The 16,310-nt window shown below is 38.4% G+C and overlaps 1 protein-coding gene across 3 annotated transcripts in view; it reads left to right on the top strand.

The window, feature by feature from the left end:
• Positions 1–16,310, top strand: part of LOC122975394 (copine-8) — a 93,725-nt gene that overhangs the window by 20,287 nt on the left and 57,128 nt on the right. For all 3 annotated transcript variants that reach the window (XM_044343817.1, XM_044343816.1, XM_044343818.1), the window contains exons 2-4: positions 6,778–6,818; positions 9,324–9,370; positions 11,559–11,662. In XM_044343817.1, the coding sequence (XP_044199752.1) occupies positions 6,778–6,818; positions 9,324–9,370; positions 11,559–11,662 (192 nt within the window). The remainder of the gene's footprint in view (positions 1–6,777; positions 6,819–9,323; positions 9,371–11,558; positions 11,663–16,310) is intronic.

Raw genomic sequence — 16,310 nt, 5'->3', positions numbered from 1 at the left:
GTATGTGTGTGTGTGTGTTGGGGGGGGGGGGGGAAGAGAGATAACTGCCCTCTCTGACCCCACACTGAAGCTCCACCAGGTATTTCACATAATTAAAGAGTTGCCACATAAGTAATATCTCTCTGTCTGTCTCTCTCTTTATCTACCTCCCCTCGTCTATCTTTAGTCTCTTTCAATTCCTTCTTTCCCCTTTTATTAACTCTCTCAGCGGGAGACTGAAGAGGCAAATGAGCATGAAGGAGCAAATGTGAGCGTGTGTTTATATGTGTTTCCCGCCCCACCCGGTGTCAGATTTCGCTTCCCGTTGCTGTGATTGACAGCTGTCAGAGGTGATGCGTCAGAAGCATGGTCAGGATGGGTCAGGACTGCGCTGGCAGCGGTTGTCCCCGGGGAAGAGGAAGCCTGCTTTGACAGCAACGTACACGCTGAGATCAGCTCTGAAATCAGCTCTGCCATATCTGCCAATTATTTTATGTGTCAGTCAGTGATGCTGGTGGTTTGTTGTGCTTGTGTATATGCCTACATACACTATGTAAGTAAGTCAGAGGTAAAACATAGGAGCAAAGATATTTAAAAACATGGCAAAGTCTTAAATGTCAGAGAGGTAATACACTTGTACACCTGTACTGTATCTCCATACACCATCATGGAGCTCAGTATTCAGCTCATTTATAGCAGTAGCAGAAATCACAGTGTTGGTGGGCACAGAGAAGATCAGGTGGGCCTAGCCTGTCCAAGACCAATCATACTCAATAGATTCTGAAATGCACATTCACCAAAATAGGCCATTACAGCTATACTTGCATGAATGCACCACAGAGGTAATGTTACAGGCACCAAGATGAACATTAATAGCATCTCATAGTCTGGCACAGCGGTCACATATTCACACACACAGCTGACAGACCCAGCAGCATCATTAATCAAGCGTATGGATAGAGGTACACCGGCACCAACATGCTCAATAATGTTAAAGATGACACCTGAACATAGCCTCGCATGGCAGCTACATAAACCACACACACACACGCACGCACACAGATGGCAGGCGCAGCAACATCAGCATAAAATCCAATTGTACACCCAATAAAAACTATACCCAATAAAAAATAATATTGAAAGAGGCAATAGGCTGCTGCAGTCCGAAATTGTAAATTAGCTTACTTTTGATGATTACAGCAGGAGACGACGGGGCTTATTGGTGTTGAACACTCAAATGATTTCATTATAGTCCAAAGCTTCAGTCAGTTCTCTTTTAAAGGAGAGCAGGGAGAAAGAGTTCAGTCTGTATGTCATCGTTGATGCCCTGATGCCAGTTTTTATCCGACTGACAGTTGAAAAGAATCTTTAAACAGTACGGCTTGTTAAGGGTAGGGTGACGAGGGCCCAGGAGACGATTCATTTTGGGAAATATGTCACTGGGGCATGCATCAAGCACCTCAACGAGCGATGGAAAGGCCCTGTCTGCTGTGTGCTCTTCAGCTGCTATACATGTTCTGCATCTCCCACAGCGATGTGTTAGCAGCTAGTTAGCGGAAAGTAGGCTTCTGTACCTCTGTGTGTCCTCCGGGCTGTACACCGAGTGAAAGAGGAGGAGCAACTCGCAATCTGGCGTTTGCGAAATGCACTGCCACTCCAAAAAATCTGGTCCATTATCATCATATGGTAAACAAGAAGCAAGAAACAAGAATTCTTTTATTTTTATTGGTAGTTGTCAGATATTTGAAACAGTATTCATTGACTGGTATTCACTGGATGATGATCCAGCAAAAAAGGCAGGCTTCTGACTGAGGTGGGCCTGAGTGCCATGTGGGTGGGTCCAGGCCTCATTTTGTTCAAAAATGAACTTAAAAGTTGATCTAAAGCTAATGTGATGCTTTGGCAGTCTGAGTTAGTTAAATCCAGTGGGTATCTTCCAAAGTTATTCTCCTTTTAGAATAAAATTCCCCCTTTTTGTTTCCCCAGGCAGTGTTTCCTTGTGAGCTGCAGTGTATATTTCACAAATTTGAATTGCTGACGCTTCATATTAGCTTCAGATGAAGTTTTAAATACATTTTTGTGCCGAAGGAGGACTTTGAATTTTGTCCCGCATCACTCACTGGAAGTGCATTATAAAGGGATCTTTTAATGGCCAGTATAAACAGGATTATTACAGCAAGAAAACCTGTTCCAATGTTCATTTGGGTGCCTGAATATTGTTTTAAGGCAGACATGAAAAACTGTGAACCTGTCCTTTAAATGTGTCGCATCAATTCTGGTGCGCCAAGCAGCATCTAGTCTGCTGGAAATGTATTAGAGGAAGATGAGGAGCTCATTTCTACAACTGCAAACCCAAACAAACCAACATGGCTAAACTGGAGTGTTTAGAAACTGATCCAACATGGCAATAATTACAGTAGAAAGAAAATACATGCCACAGGCCACAGTACTGCTACAGCTTATTTGCTGTTAGCCTGTGGTTTCCCTAATATGTGTAATTTTCTGTGTATACTTCCTTCTGTATGTGTAATAAAAATGCATATTTGTAGGAGATTGAACTGGAAATGTAGAGGAATACCTATAAAATGTCAGTGAGAGAATGTATCAAGTAAAGATTTCTTCAAAAATATCATTTTAGTTAAACTAAACTTGCAGTTACCTACATCTAATCGTAACCTCAATTTTCTTTGTCTAAACCACCACTGGTTAACCATTTCACAAACATGTGACATCTTTTCACATCACACACTCATGGGAACACTGGATGTGCTAACTGCTTCTAGGTAAATTGTGTTTACAGTTATGTCTCTGACATCATAATCATCTAAAGGGGATACTTTGTGCCTTGCGTCATGCATGTTTATGTCCTTTTACAATAATTACCATAAAACCTGTACAGGTGAACACTTGACATGTGATTTGTCCGTTGGCAGAGAAAATGTATTCACGCAGGATATTTTACATCTGAAATTTCCAGAATTTATCGTAATGGGCCACAGGATTCACTTCGCTATCTGATGTGGTGATGAGTCACACACATCAGTGTGTCTCTTTACTAACTTGTTTACTACCCAGTGAATTCACTTTTTTAAAGGATAATCGACCCAGTTTCTGACTGGTTTACTTAGGGTTTTATATGCATTTCACTATTTGGAGTGGGCTTCAGATAGACGTGGGAACAGATTAGAAGAGAAAAAACAGAAACACTTTAAAAATAAATGAAGTGATTAAGCAGCAAGTAAACTAGAGTGAGAAGGCTGTGAAAGTGTTTTTTGACTGAAGGAACTAGAAAGAGTGAGAGCCAATGGAAATGCCAGATGTGGTTTTTCTTTGAGGAAGGATAAGAGAGAGAAAGAGGCTGCATCTAAACATACAAAAGCTGAAAGCCTGAGGGGGAATCTATTGAAAAAATCAATATCCTGAGAAGGAGCAGTTGACTTTATCACCGACAGTGGGATCACATTGCTTTACTTTATAGTGTTGAATTTGATCAGGTGATTGCTTCTGTTCTGAGACTTATTACACTGTCTAATATTTATATGACCAAAAGAGGCATAAAATCAAAATGACACATTACTAGTACTTTCAGGAAAACCCAACACTAAAAATACGAACACTATTTCCGTCTGGTACCTTTATTCCTGCAGACCTCTCTTTGACTCGGATGGCAGCTTTTAGCTTTCCGCTGCCTGCCTCTGGATGAAAAGAGGGAAAGGAGCGAAAGAAAAAGAGAGAGAGAGCCATGACTCATTCACATTATCCTCTGAAGTGGAAATCCTGAAAACGTGTCTTACTCACACACACACAAACCACACACTCGCTCACACACAGACACACACACACACACAATACGCCCAGGAGCCCATTTGGAGTGCCACCATGTGTGATGTGCTTTGAGCAGCAGCCAGTCATGGACTGTGGAGCCTCAAAATGTTTCTCTCAAAGGGAGAGAAGTGTATTTTAACTTGTGTTCCTAACTGTAAACCAAACTCAAAGTGGGAAATGGCTCCCAGCCAACAGCTACACGGTGGCACATTATTGTGTTTATCTGATGCATACAGCTGTGCGTTCATCTTTTGAGGTGCAAGTTTATTTAGATGGTGTTAAATGATTAAACTGGATTAGTGATTTCAGACCATCTACTGTACCTCCATCCCTTATTTTAACTGACAACTAATTGGCTGAAAAATACAGTGTTTACACTAGTTAAAGGGACAGTTCAACATGTGAAGAAGTCAGTGTAAATCCACAAAGCAAGTAATTCTTCATACCAAGATGTAAATCTTCAGAATCAGGTCTCAAATATATAGTTTCATTTTTAAAAAGGCTAAATTATTTTTTTCAAACAGCTGGACGTTGTAGCTTTTAGCAAAAGTCACTCAAATAGGAGTACTGTAAATCTGAAACAATTCATCCATTAGTTAATTAGTATATAGGAAGAAAATTAATCAACTATTATCCTAATACACATTTTTTCTGTCATTTTCCAGTTGCAGGATTTGCTTTTTCTTCTATGTTATATCATTGTGAATAGAATATCTTTGGGCTTGGATTAGGGCTGTGCAATATATCGATATTATATCGACATCATGATATGAAAATAGACATCATCTTAGACTTTGAATATCGGAAATTACGTGATATGGCATCAGTGTTGTCTTCTCCTGCTTTTAAAGACGTTACAGTCACAGAGTGACTAAATTAGATAAAAAGCAACTGAGGTTCTGTTGAATAAGTTCCAATTACTGTCCAATCACTCATCAGCTGGAGAGAAGCTGACATTGTGCTGAGGAAGCGTCTTCAGACTTTAATCAGGCTAAGCTTTAAAGCATATAAGCAGGAGTGGTTACTGTCAGTATACCATGTAAACATGTTTAATTATTGTGTCCGTCGGTGTTTTTGTTGCTGAGGGAGGCGATGTGTGGATGCATAATCACAACTTGGAAGGACAACACAATAGGTAAACAGACACATATGCACTTCATAGTCTCTAGTGGACCTGACCTGTGTGTATCTTTGGATTATGGGAGGAAACCCAAATCTGAGCCAATTTTACAAATGACTGTTTCAAATATCTCAAAGGTAAAAGTCAAATATCATTGTGCAATGTGCTTAGACATGGTACATTTGGTATGAGGTATTTGGTATAAATGATGCTGCAATTTATGCCTGAGCAAGTGTGTGAACTTGACACGTCAGACTGCGAACAAGCAGGAAAGACAGAAACGATACCGAAGGTGTTTTTTTTTTGAGAGCTAACACGCTCACAAGAGAGTGAGACGGAGAGAAAAATGCCATAGGTGGTGTTGATGAAATGGCAAGTTCACACAACAACAAAAAAACAACCCAGAGACAGGAACAGAGAGGTAGAGACAGCTGAAAGTGAGCTGAACAAAAAAAAAAAAACCTCAGCTATAATAAAAGAGGCTGTTACTGAAAACCAGCTTGCAGCCTGGAGAGTCTCCTGCTAGCGATGGTTGAAGGGCTTTGTCCGACAGCTTTATAAAGTCCCTCACAATCCCAGAGGATGAAAGGATGTCAGGAAGCATTACCTACATTTTGATGCCTTTTCTTTGACCGGGAAACATCAAGGCACGTTAAATAGATAACAGACAGTGGATTGGAGAGTGGATTCTATTCTTTTCAAAGCTCTTAACATGCTAGAGTGATTTAACCTCCCTGACAAGTTAGTGATCCCTCTCTTCTCCTCTCCTCTCCTCTCCTCTCCTCTCCTCTCCTCTCCTCTCCTCTCCTCTCCTCTCCTCTCCTCTCTACACCATTAGTTGTCATCACCATCATTCATCTCATTATTCTCAAATCAGAATTAATGATAAAGTCTCACACCACTTTCATACCAGGCCATTTAATTTGCCCCAGCCCTCCTCCTTCCTCTTTTTGGGGAACATAAATTCTTCACGATTTTATTAATGTCCATCTTGGCTGAAACTCGATGCTTTGCTGAGACAGAGGACTGCACAATATATCACTAGTCTCAGAGAATATCAGTTTAGACCTAGTGTTTTTCGAGCATGAAATGAGGATCCATAAAAATCTGAATACCCATAAATAAGAAGTCTGAAGCCACACTCTGCTTAGTTGTGGAACCTGAAGATAGTGTGTATGGTAGGTTTTTTTTTGTTGAAGTACTCTCAAACTGTTTGTGGACATGCTTATAGGTGAAACAAACAAGCCTTTTGTGAACATGAAGCCCAGTTTGTAACCAACACGAAACCAACACTGTGTTACTCTATTTCCAACTTCCCTAGCCTGTTTTTAGCTTCAAGCTCATTCATTCCCACTGAAGTCATGAATGTTTGAAAATGGGTCATGAATATATACTTTCTTTTTTTTAAAGGCTCAGTCATTTTCTAAATCAGCTGGGCACTGTAGTTTTTAGCAAATAGTACTCAAACAGGAGTAAATAGTGCATTTATTTGGGACTATTTAGCTGCGAATGTGGTGCACTAGTGTGAACGTGTTCATCATAATGAAGGAACATGTCTTTGTTGTTTGTCCACTTCTGTCACCAGCAGTGCACAGGCCTCAGTGTTGTAGTTAATAGTGTCCTACTGTATATACAGTGTTCATTTTTTTTTTGCATTGTTCACACCTTGGATGAGAGTTTCACAGTGATATTGTAAACAGAGCTTGATGATAACGTGTTGACTCATGGCCAACAGAGCACATAAATAGTCTCTGTGTTAAAATATATTCACTGCCACAGTTGGATGATGAATGTTTTCCCGTCTTACAGAGTGAACCGTGTTTCTAACTTCTTTCACCTTTGTGTCTCAACAGAAACCTGCTGGACAGGGACACCTTCTCCAAATCAGACCCAAGTAAGATGATTTTTTTTTTTTTTTGATCAAGCTTGTGTTTCCATCATTGGATGGATTATTAATTTAAATTATTAAATTCTTAGCTTCACAATTGGTAGAACAGGAAGGAAGCAGAGGGAAGAAAGAAAGAGTAGCGAGGGAAAGTAAGAAAAATGAGAAGAAGTGTATGTTGCCAACAAAACATATAACAATATATTTACAGAAAAATAAAATAGCACAAAAAAAGTGGAATTTATTGAAGGAAATTTAAAAAAAGAGAAAGATGATAGACAATGGATTAGGCAAGAAGGAGGGAAATGAATGTGTAAAAGAAAAAGATGAAATGAACAAAGATACAAAGGGAACAGAGTTGGAATTTAATTAGGGACTGAAAGAAGGTTTTTTCTTTTGCTGTATGTAGACGTGAGTCACTCCTTATGTGAAAGTGAGTTTTTTTTCCACTAAATTTGTGAGCTCGGCTTGACGCAGGTCTGACTAATGCATGGAAGGCCAGCTAACAGGCTTCTCCCTATAGATTAACAGAACAGTAATACTGTTTTCACTTGTCTATTGTACCAAGGATTATGGAAAACAATGTATTTTTATGTCATCTGCTCTGCACAAGGAATTGGAGATAAAAAGGACTAATAAAGGTTTTTAATGTCATTCATTATCAGACGATTTGGTGGTATTGTCAACCTAAACAAACATCCAAGGCGCTGCGCTTCATGTTGTCCTGTGTCAGAACACAATCTTAACAATTCAAGTGCAAGTGGAGCCTCATTAGTAGGAGTGGGAATCTTCGGGAATGTCACGATTCAATTATATTCCGATTCTTGGTGTCATGGTTCAGTTGAGAATACATGATTGACTGAATAAATAGAGGGGGCGCTATTTTTAGGTTCTTAATACAGTTGACTGTGTGTTGAGTTCTGCTTTCTTCGTTCCGTTATTAACTAATATTATTACATAAACATATTTGTTGCATTCATGAATTGAATTGAAGAAGATGAGAATCTCAGTTCTTATGCGAATCAGTTGTTTTTCCTACAGTTCATGTTACGTTGAATACAGTGTGCGCTACCAGTCTTTATGCTGAGCTAAGCTAACAACCTGTAGCATCTACTCAAGCTTCATATATTAGCATACAGACACAAGAGTAGTGATGGAAAAAGTGAATAAGCATATTTCCAAAAACGTCAAACTGTCCCTTTTAAAAGAGGGCTTTACGGTGTGTTTAGAGTGGTGTGTAAATGCTGGAGGTATTTTGTTTTCTTTCTTCCCTGAGTGTGTGTGTCTGTCGGTGTGTGTGTGGGCGGGTGTATGTTGTAGGTAGGATGAGCTGGAGGGTAAAATTCATCCTTTAAAAAATACAATAAAATGATCATCGCTATTAAAGATGATGTTAAAATATCAGGATGATTTTTTTTGGTATGAACTAAAACCAATACACACACACACACACACACACTGTAAGAGAGCACGTCAGCACATTTACAGTAGCGTTGGATAAATATGACTCAAGTTGATGACGATGACAGTGACGTACATGGTGACGTGGATGACAGTGTTTAATATGATGATGATGAATGAAGAGGGGGAGGAGGAGGAGGAGGAGGAGGAGGAGGGGGAGGAAGAAGCTCAGGCTTGACCCATACATTTAGGCATGCTGTTGTGCTGAGTAGCACTTGTGAATATGCTGAGCGTGGCGTCTTCAGTCTGCTGATTTGAACCAGCCTGACAGGAGAAAGAGCAAGGAAGTAAAGAAAATGTCTGAGACACCGGAAATACAGAGATACTTTAGATCTGTCCCTCGCTGGTAAAAATACCTTTGAAATCTAAAGAGCAGTGATCCAAAATGAAAACCAAAGTGAACAAAGGGAAAAAAAGCCCTTCAATACATAAGCCGCAAGACCGTGAAGAATCCAGACTTTTCTATTCTGTTTTTGCTTTAAATCTATCTGTTCCCCCAAATATCACCTGTCTGTTTCTATCAGACCCAAAAGAAATATTTTTGTCTTTGTGTGGGTGTGTGTGCGCACGCATATTTATATACGCTTCTTTAATTTATCTGAAAGAACATCAAAGGCTTCCAGAAATGAAGCACATGACGAGTGAGCTCAGTATTTTGCCTTTCAGAGAATTGACTTGTTTTGGGAAATTGAATGATGGCCTGAAATTATGTTTTTCATCCTCTGAAGAGGAGAATTATAATATACATGTTTGGGCTTCTTGATAAAAAAAAAACTATTAGGTGCTTTGATGTTGTTTTGTTTTTTCTGATTCAAGCATTTATGGATTATTCGCCGTATTTGGATGGATCCATAGAATATCATGACGTTTGACTTTGTTTTATTTATTTTATGAGAGTTATGTTTGTCTCCTCTCCTCCTATGTTCTTCGTTAGCCTACTCCCCAAACAGTTCAGAAATAAGGTTATAAAGAAAAATCCTAATGTACAGTTGTTTTTGCTTGTGTAGTTAATGATCTTTAATGTTATTAATGTCATCTGTCTGTTCTTCACAGTTTGTGTTCTCTACACACAAGGCATGGGCAACAAGGAGTGGAGAGAGGTGAGTGTGTGTTGTCACTTAATGTCACTGATGTTCAAATAGAGTTACAACAGACTCCAATGCTGATAAATGTACATGTTGCTGATAGTGTCCAAACATCCAGTGACACTCCTCAAACTACACCCGCAGCATAATCCACCTCTCTGTTGTTTCTATATTTACTCAGTATGTTGAGAACAACCACCCTTTTTTGCCAATATTCAGCTATAAATAGCAAAACAAAAAAAGTAAACATGCTAAATAGCTCACAATGACAATGGTAACATGCTGATGATTTGCAGGTATAATTGTATATTAGTCAATTACTTTATAGACCAAATCACCGTCACGTCGTGCGAACAACAACAGTCACTTCAGACAACAGGCAGTTGATTTAAATTGCGAAGGTATGTGAACTTGACAAACTTGTTTATTTCTGTTGTCATGGTCAGCCGTGTTTAACTATATATCTTTAGTTAAACATGGTTGTCTGACCTAAATTATGTTCCTGCTGTGATTATTTCATGTAATGTGTTGCTTTGCTAGCGTCTTTAAGAAACAAAACGTACCCGACAGCGACATCTCACCACCTGGCTTACCACTGCTTTACTCATTTATACTTACTTATACTTACTTTTAATTACTTTTACTGCATACTTCTTATACTTACTTATACTTATTTCTTCTTCTTCTTTGTTTACTTCTTTACTTGCTTAAACTGACAATTATTTTTTCTCCACACCATTCAATTGTATGTACGGAAGTTAATGTAAACAAACATCTATGATTCTATATTATTACTTATTAAAGCACATGAAGCTACCATATAAATATAAAAACACCAAGTAGATATACATAATAATACATAATACACAAATTAAAACAATTTAAAGCAAATGGTTTCAATATAAATGTATAAATAATGTAAAATGTCCAGGTGTGTAGGATTTGTGTCCGTTTCCCCACAGAGTTAAGTTGAGAGTCTTTGTATCTGTTAGTTTTTGCGAATATGACTCTTAAAAGAGAACCAGAGGATAAGATGTGAAACTCTGGATGACTTTTCTATGCCAGTGATTTTGCTGCAAACGTTCACCACTCTATTCAGAAGGTTTTTCTGTTTGACAGTAGATACCAACAGATAAAAGAAGATGTCAGAAGTGATTCAATAAAATCAATAAAACAATGAAACTTAGCCAGCTTCATCTCACAACAGATATGCTGATGGGTATAAAGAACATTCAGGTTAGCTCATTTAGCATGCTAACATTGTGTTAGCAATGTTATACATGTCATACATTTGGTAATCATGGTTAAAGTGCAGCTGAGGCTGATGGGAATGAAGTGTTTAGATGTGAAGCACTGGACAAATCACAAATGCTGACCAGATGGTGGAGATCACCAAAGAGATTACAATTCATTCTGAGCGGGACACTAATGTCAACACCAAATTTCATCCAATAGTTGAGACATTGCACTAAAACACAAAAAGGTTAGTCTCATTGGAGGCCAAGAGGAAAAGTCAGGGGCTCACCAAAGTAATCAGGATTCAAGCTCTGGGGACCATAAATATCTGTTAAAAATGTCATGGAAAAATTCAAATATAATATATTCTCACTATATACTATAGTTTGTAGACTTATTGATGGTTTAGTACATACATTAATAAAGCTGAACAGGCTATTTTAGAAACTGTAGATGATGTCTAATACTCACAAATAACAACTGTACTGCAATCACCAGTGTGTTTCACAGTAATGAATATTCATGCATGTAAATGAGGGGGTTAATCTCGCAGCCTCAATCATTCCCAGTTATTCATAGTTCTGAGTAGCCCATCATCTGCATGCATTATTAATAGGCTAAGTTAAATGCCAAACCAGGACCTACCTGACCCCCCTTGACTTGATACTTCAGCTGCATTCATTATTCCAAAGCTGTACGTAATCCCCTGTAACCAGCCTCTTCCTTCATGTGTGTCCTGAGGCAAAAATCTGCTGGTGATTAGTTATTCACATGAGCCGCTGCAACTTCACAAGCGCCTGTAAAAAACTGTGATTTCTGTAAATGTTTGTTTTGTGAGTTGCATAAATATTTAAAGGAGAGATTGTTTTACATCAGCTGAGTGTTATATTAGATTTAGATCGGTGCCTTAGGTTTTCTCCAAGAGGTTTTGTCATGTGTCTCTTTCTGTCTTGGTTTCTCCGTCTAGTTTGGGAGGACGGAGGTGATCGACAACACGTTAAACCCCGACTTTGTGCGGAAATTCATTTTGGACTACTTCTTCGAAGAGCGGCAGAACCTCCGATTTGACTTGTAAGTAAGGTCTTACCTGCGTGTGTTGTCATTGTTATATTAATGTTTGCAGAGATTAATGCTTGTTCTAAAAAAACATGGCCACAGACACTGTAAAGGTCACATATAAGCATATAAGGTTCTGGAGTTGATCTTTCTCTTTCATTCAGTGAACATTAGAGGCCTCTTCAAGCAAAGTATCCTTTCCTTTAGTTCCTAAAATTCGGACTTCCATGAGACCTTGGAGAGGCTCCAGATGTCACTGGCAAAATGAGGAGTTGATAAAATTTTCTAATTATTTCATTCTAGAGCTACAAGTGTGGTTGTTTTTATCATAGATTCACTGTCTTTTCTCTACAGTGTGCACACACCAGGGTTTCCTACTTTGTTCTTACTGTAGAAATGTAGAAGTTGAGTTAAGAAGTTATACTGTTTGTTTAATTCAGTATCTATATTAGGTTTATCCATCTTAAAATAACCATTTTTTGTCATTTATTTTTTTTTGTTAAGATAACTTGAAAACATAAAGTAGGTAAACCTAAGAAATTAACAACACCTGCTAAGTTAAAATGTCAAGAGTGTTTTCCCAGTGCTATTTATTTTTCACTTGTAAAGCAGTTTCTCTTAATCACTTCAGCTTTTACTGTGCTGCTAACAGACAAATCCAAACATGTATCAGTGAATCATGGTTTCAAATCTATGGCTACACCTTTTTTTTTTTTCTTCAAATGATGTTAATTTATATTTGTAAGCCTTCACAACTTATTTATGCCAAAGAATATAAGTTGGGGTTTTTAAAGTGTAATTACTCTCAATTTACGTAAATGGAGAGACACTTAAGTAGACAGTTGTACCCAAGTGCCACTCCATTAACATTCAGCCTCCCCGTATTGGCCTCTTATGAAACATTCACAGGAACCGGGGCCTAATTTGATACAAATATGCACCGAATATTGGTTTAAAAGCTAAGCATAATGGCACTTTTCACAGACTGCACCATTTCAACGTGTTGATTTGAAATTTTGAAAGTTGTTTTCAGACACTCATGCCAACGTCACTTCTTGTTTTTTCAGAAGATAATCAGTGACAAATGTTCCTCGACTCTACCAGAGCATGGCTTATTACAGCTGATATTTTGCTGCACTGACATCAAAAATCACCACTGTGACTTTTTCCACAGGCGGCATCTTCATTTGACTAGTTGGAATGCATCAGCATGCTCCATCAATCAGACACCAGCTTAGCAGCAATATTGGGATTGTTCAAAAAAATAATTTTGTTCTGCTGCTATTTGTGCACTTGTAAAATTATTTTTTTTTTAATCTGCTGCTAATAACAGCTGCCAAGTTAATCACAAATTAGGCCTAAACTTATAAAACACTAAGATATCTAAAACTGTGTTTTTCTTCAAAGCATTAATAGTGAGCTGTTAGGAGCCGTTTAGTGTTTTTAGTGTTAGTTGGCAGTGTGATTAAGTTAAGGGAAGCATTTTTAAAAAACTTAATCTGATTTGCATCTAAGGCCTTTGAAAATACAATACAATATAGACAGTTTTGTTATTGGCTGATGTTTGTGTGCTGGATATTGATTATACTGGATATTATCAGCTTACAAAAACATTTACCAGTGTGTCCTTGTTACCAACCCGAGTGTCAGGACTTAGACACCATCAGTACACCTTTCTGTATTATTCATGATCCAGAGTGACTCTCACTTCGCTAGCCACATCATGTTATATTGCAGTACTGTATGTGTATGTGCTTAAAGCTCTATGACAACATCACTTGTGTTCCTTTGCATATGTAGCGATACAGAGGTATAAAATGCTATCTGTAAGTTTGTCTTTAGACTTATTCAGCCACCAGACTGCCTGTAAAGTAACTCTTTCTCATTTTGCTCTCAGATTGCATTCCTCATTGAATTAGGAGGGGATTTTGGTGGCTTTATTTTATTAGATGGAGACTAATTATATTATAATCTATGAACCAGGGAGCCACGCCGACAACCCTACTGGGATCTGAAAGTTATACTCTGTGAAGAGGAGTTAGTGTGTCTGCATGTATGTGTGTTTGTGTGTGTGTGTGTGTGTGTGTCCATGAGGGATGGAGAAGGAGAGAGAAAGAGCACAGCAGAGAGAGAGATAAGATAGTTTGTGTGTTTGGGTGTGTGTGGGTACGGGTATGTGGGTTTCCGTACTGTGTAATATGTGCTGTATTATAATCACCCCTGATGTGTATATGTGTGTGTGTGTGTGTGTGTGTATGTGTGTGTATAGGGAGAGTAAAAAGGTGGTTTGAACATAAACTTTCTCACACTCCGTTGTGATTTTCTCAATTAATCTTTTAGTCTATAAAATGTTAAGAAATTGTGAAAAAAAAAATGTTGCCTGTTTTGTCAAATTAACAGTCCAAAACCTGAAGATATTCAATTAACTGTCATATATGACAAGCAGCCAATCTTCATATCTGAGAGGCTGAAACCAGAGAATATTTGGCATTTTTGCTTGAAAAACAACTGAAACAATTAATCGATTATCAAAATAGTTGCAAATAAATTTTCTGTTAATCGGCAAAACTATATACTTCTAAAATATATTGATAATAGATTCATCGCTTAAGCAAAAATACCAAACATTTGCAGGTTCCAGCTTTTCAATTGTGAAGATTTGCTGCTTCAGATATCTTCGGTTGTTGAATTGTTGGTCAGACAAAACAATTTGATCACCTTGTAGTAAATTCTTTTTCAATACTGTTACAGTATGAAAATGAATAAAATACTTCTAACTGTCCTTGTATGCAAAGGAAGTGAGGTTGTGGTCGAGTTCATTGGTCATTTGGCAGGATTTCTTGGTAGAGGTCATGTGTCAGTGGACCATTGTGCGCTGCTTCCTCTGATTGTACCCATGTTTGTACGTGCGTGTGTTTGTATATGTGTGCTAGTGTTTTAATATCTCAGCTGGCTGCTCTGTCACAGCGGATACTCGAGTTGTCATTTCACAAGACAAGTGTCACCGGGTCACGTGGACAAGACCCACTCAGAGACCAAAGCAAGACTGATGTGTGTGTCTTTCATGTGCACGTTCCCACTTACCGTGTGTGACCATGATGACAGTGTTGTGTGTTTCTGGTTACGTGTGCGGTTTAGCGATGGTAACCATAACAACCGGGGTTCCGGGGATGGTGGGCGTGATATGGAAGTGGACAGATTTCCTTCAGGAAAGAGAAGCGTTAAACCTTTCATGTCTACTCTGCCTGCTCCACTTGTGTACCAGGCCATGTTAAGACCCTCGCACACTTTCACACATAAATAGATTTTTGAAACTTGTTACCTTTTTTTTTTTTTCAGAAATACACAAATATTGCTCTAAAGATCTTGCAGAACATAATTCAGTCTTTGTGAAATCAAGCTATTCTATGTGCTGACCCTGACAAACTCAGGATAATAGACATCATTTTAGATACCCAGTAGTGAAACTCAAAAGTGTCAGTCTAACCTCTCCGAGCCAATAGATGGGTTGGCAACAACAAAAATTCAGGAGGGATATGTGAATGGATGTTAAAAATACAGAAAAGAAGAAATGACTTGATTCAATGGTTTCAGTTTTGTCCTTTTGACCAGAAAATGTTTTTTTTAGCGAGCAGTTAAATCAGATGTGATTGTGGATCCAAAGACAAAGTTTGATAGAAATCTTGTGTGTTTTGTTGTATAATCTTACTGCTGGTTCAGTTATTTAACTTTTTGCTTCCCACGTTCATAAAAAAACAAAATCCACCTTAACAAAAAAGGATTTTTCTTTAGCTACAGTGGTAACTTTGTTCCTTTGGCCTTCCTCTGAATCACTTTCAATAGCTGTTATGATTGATGCTGTTTGGATACTGAATTGCATTTGAATGTATCTTCTTATCAGAGAAGGTCTCAAATTGTGCATTTATATGAAACTCCAGGGGTTTTCCAGAGCAGCGATGTGAAACTCTTAAGTATTAAAAGTCATCGTAGTATTTTTGTTCTCAGGACATGTAAGGACATCTGTGTTTGTGTGTGTTCCTGGTTTGTTTGGGTAGCTAAATAATGTATGAATGCATGCATGCTCTCTGTCTGTTGAGTGGTTTTTCTGAATGGAACTGAGCATCTGAGGAACAAAACAGCACGCTGGCTTTTTGTTGGTCTTTGTGTGTTTACTGTATGTGTGTGTGTTAACATTAATGTTCAGTGTGTGCATCTCTGTGAGACACAAACATGCATGTGCTTTTGTAAATGTGCCTGCCTGTACGCGCTACGTGTTTTGTGTGTGTGTGTGTGTGTGTGTGTGTGCAGACATGTGTGTGTCTCCTCTCATGTCTAACAGCCGTAGAAAGCAGGTGCTCCTGGCCTGCAGAGGCTGATACAGTCTGAGAAATTAGCAGATGAAAGAATGTTTCCTCCCTCGGGCCCATGAAGATGGGATCTGCGTAGAAAGAACAGTAACTGAACAGCGTACAGTCTGTATCTCCATTTTGTAATGAGAGCTGCTACCAGTAATAAATCTGGTAAAAAGGGGCAAGATGAACATGAAGAAGAGGAGGACGAATTTCACTGGATTGATGACAAAGTAGAAATGACCCCTCACAAGGAGGTCAAAGGTCACAGAGCTATAAAAATGTTTGATAGCTTTTTAAAATGTTCCCCCAAT

The sequence above is a fragment of the Thunnus albacares genome, chromosome 23 (assembly GCF_914725855.1).
Source record: "Thunnus albacares chromosome 23, fThuAlb1.1, whole genome shotgun sequence".
NCBI classification, from domain to species: Eukaryota; Metazoa; Chordata; class Actinopteri; order Scombriformes; family Scombridae; genus Thunnus; species Thunnus albacares.
The sequence above is the reverse complement of the archived record's forward strand: the minus strand, read 5'-3'. Positions and strand labels throughout refer to the sequence as shown.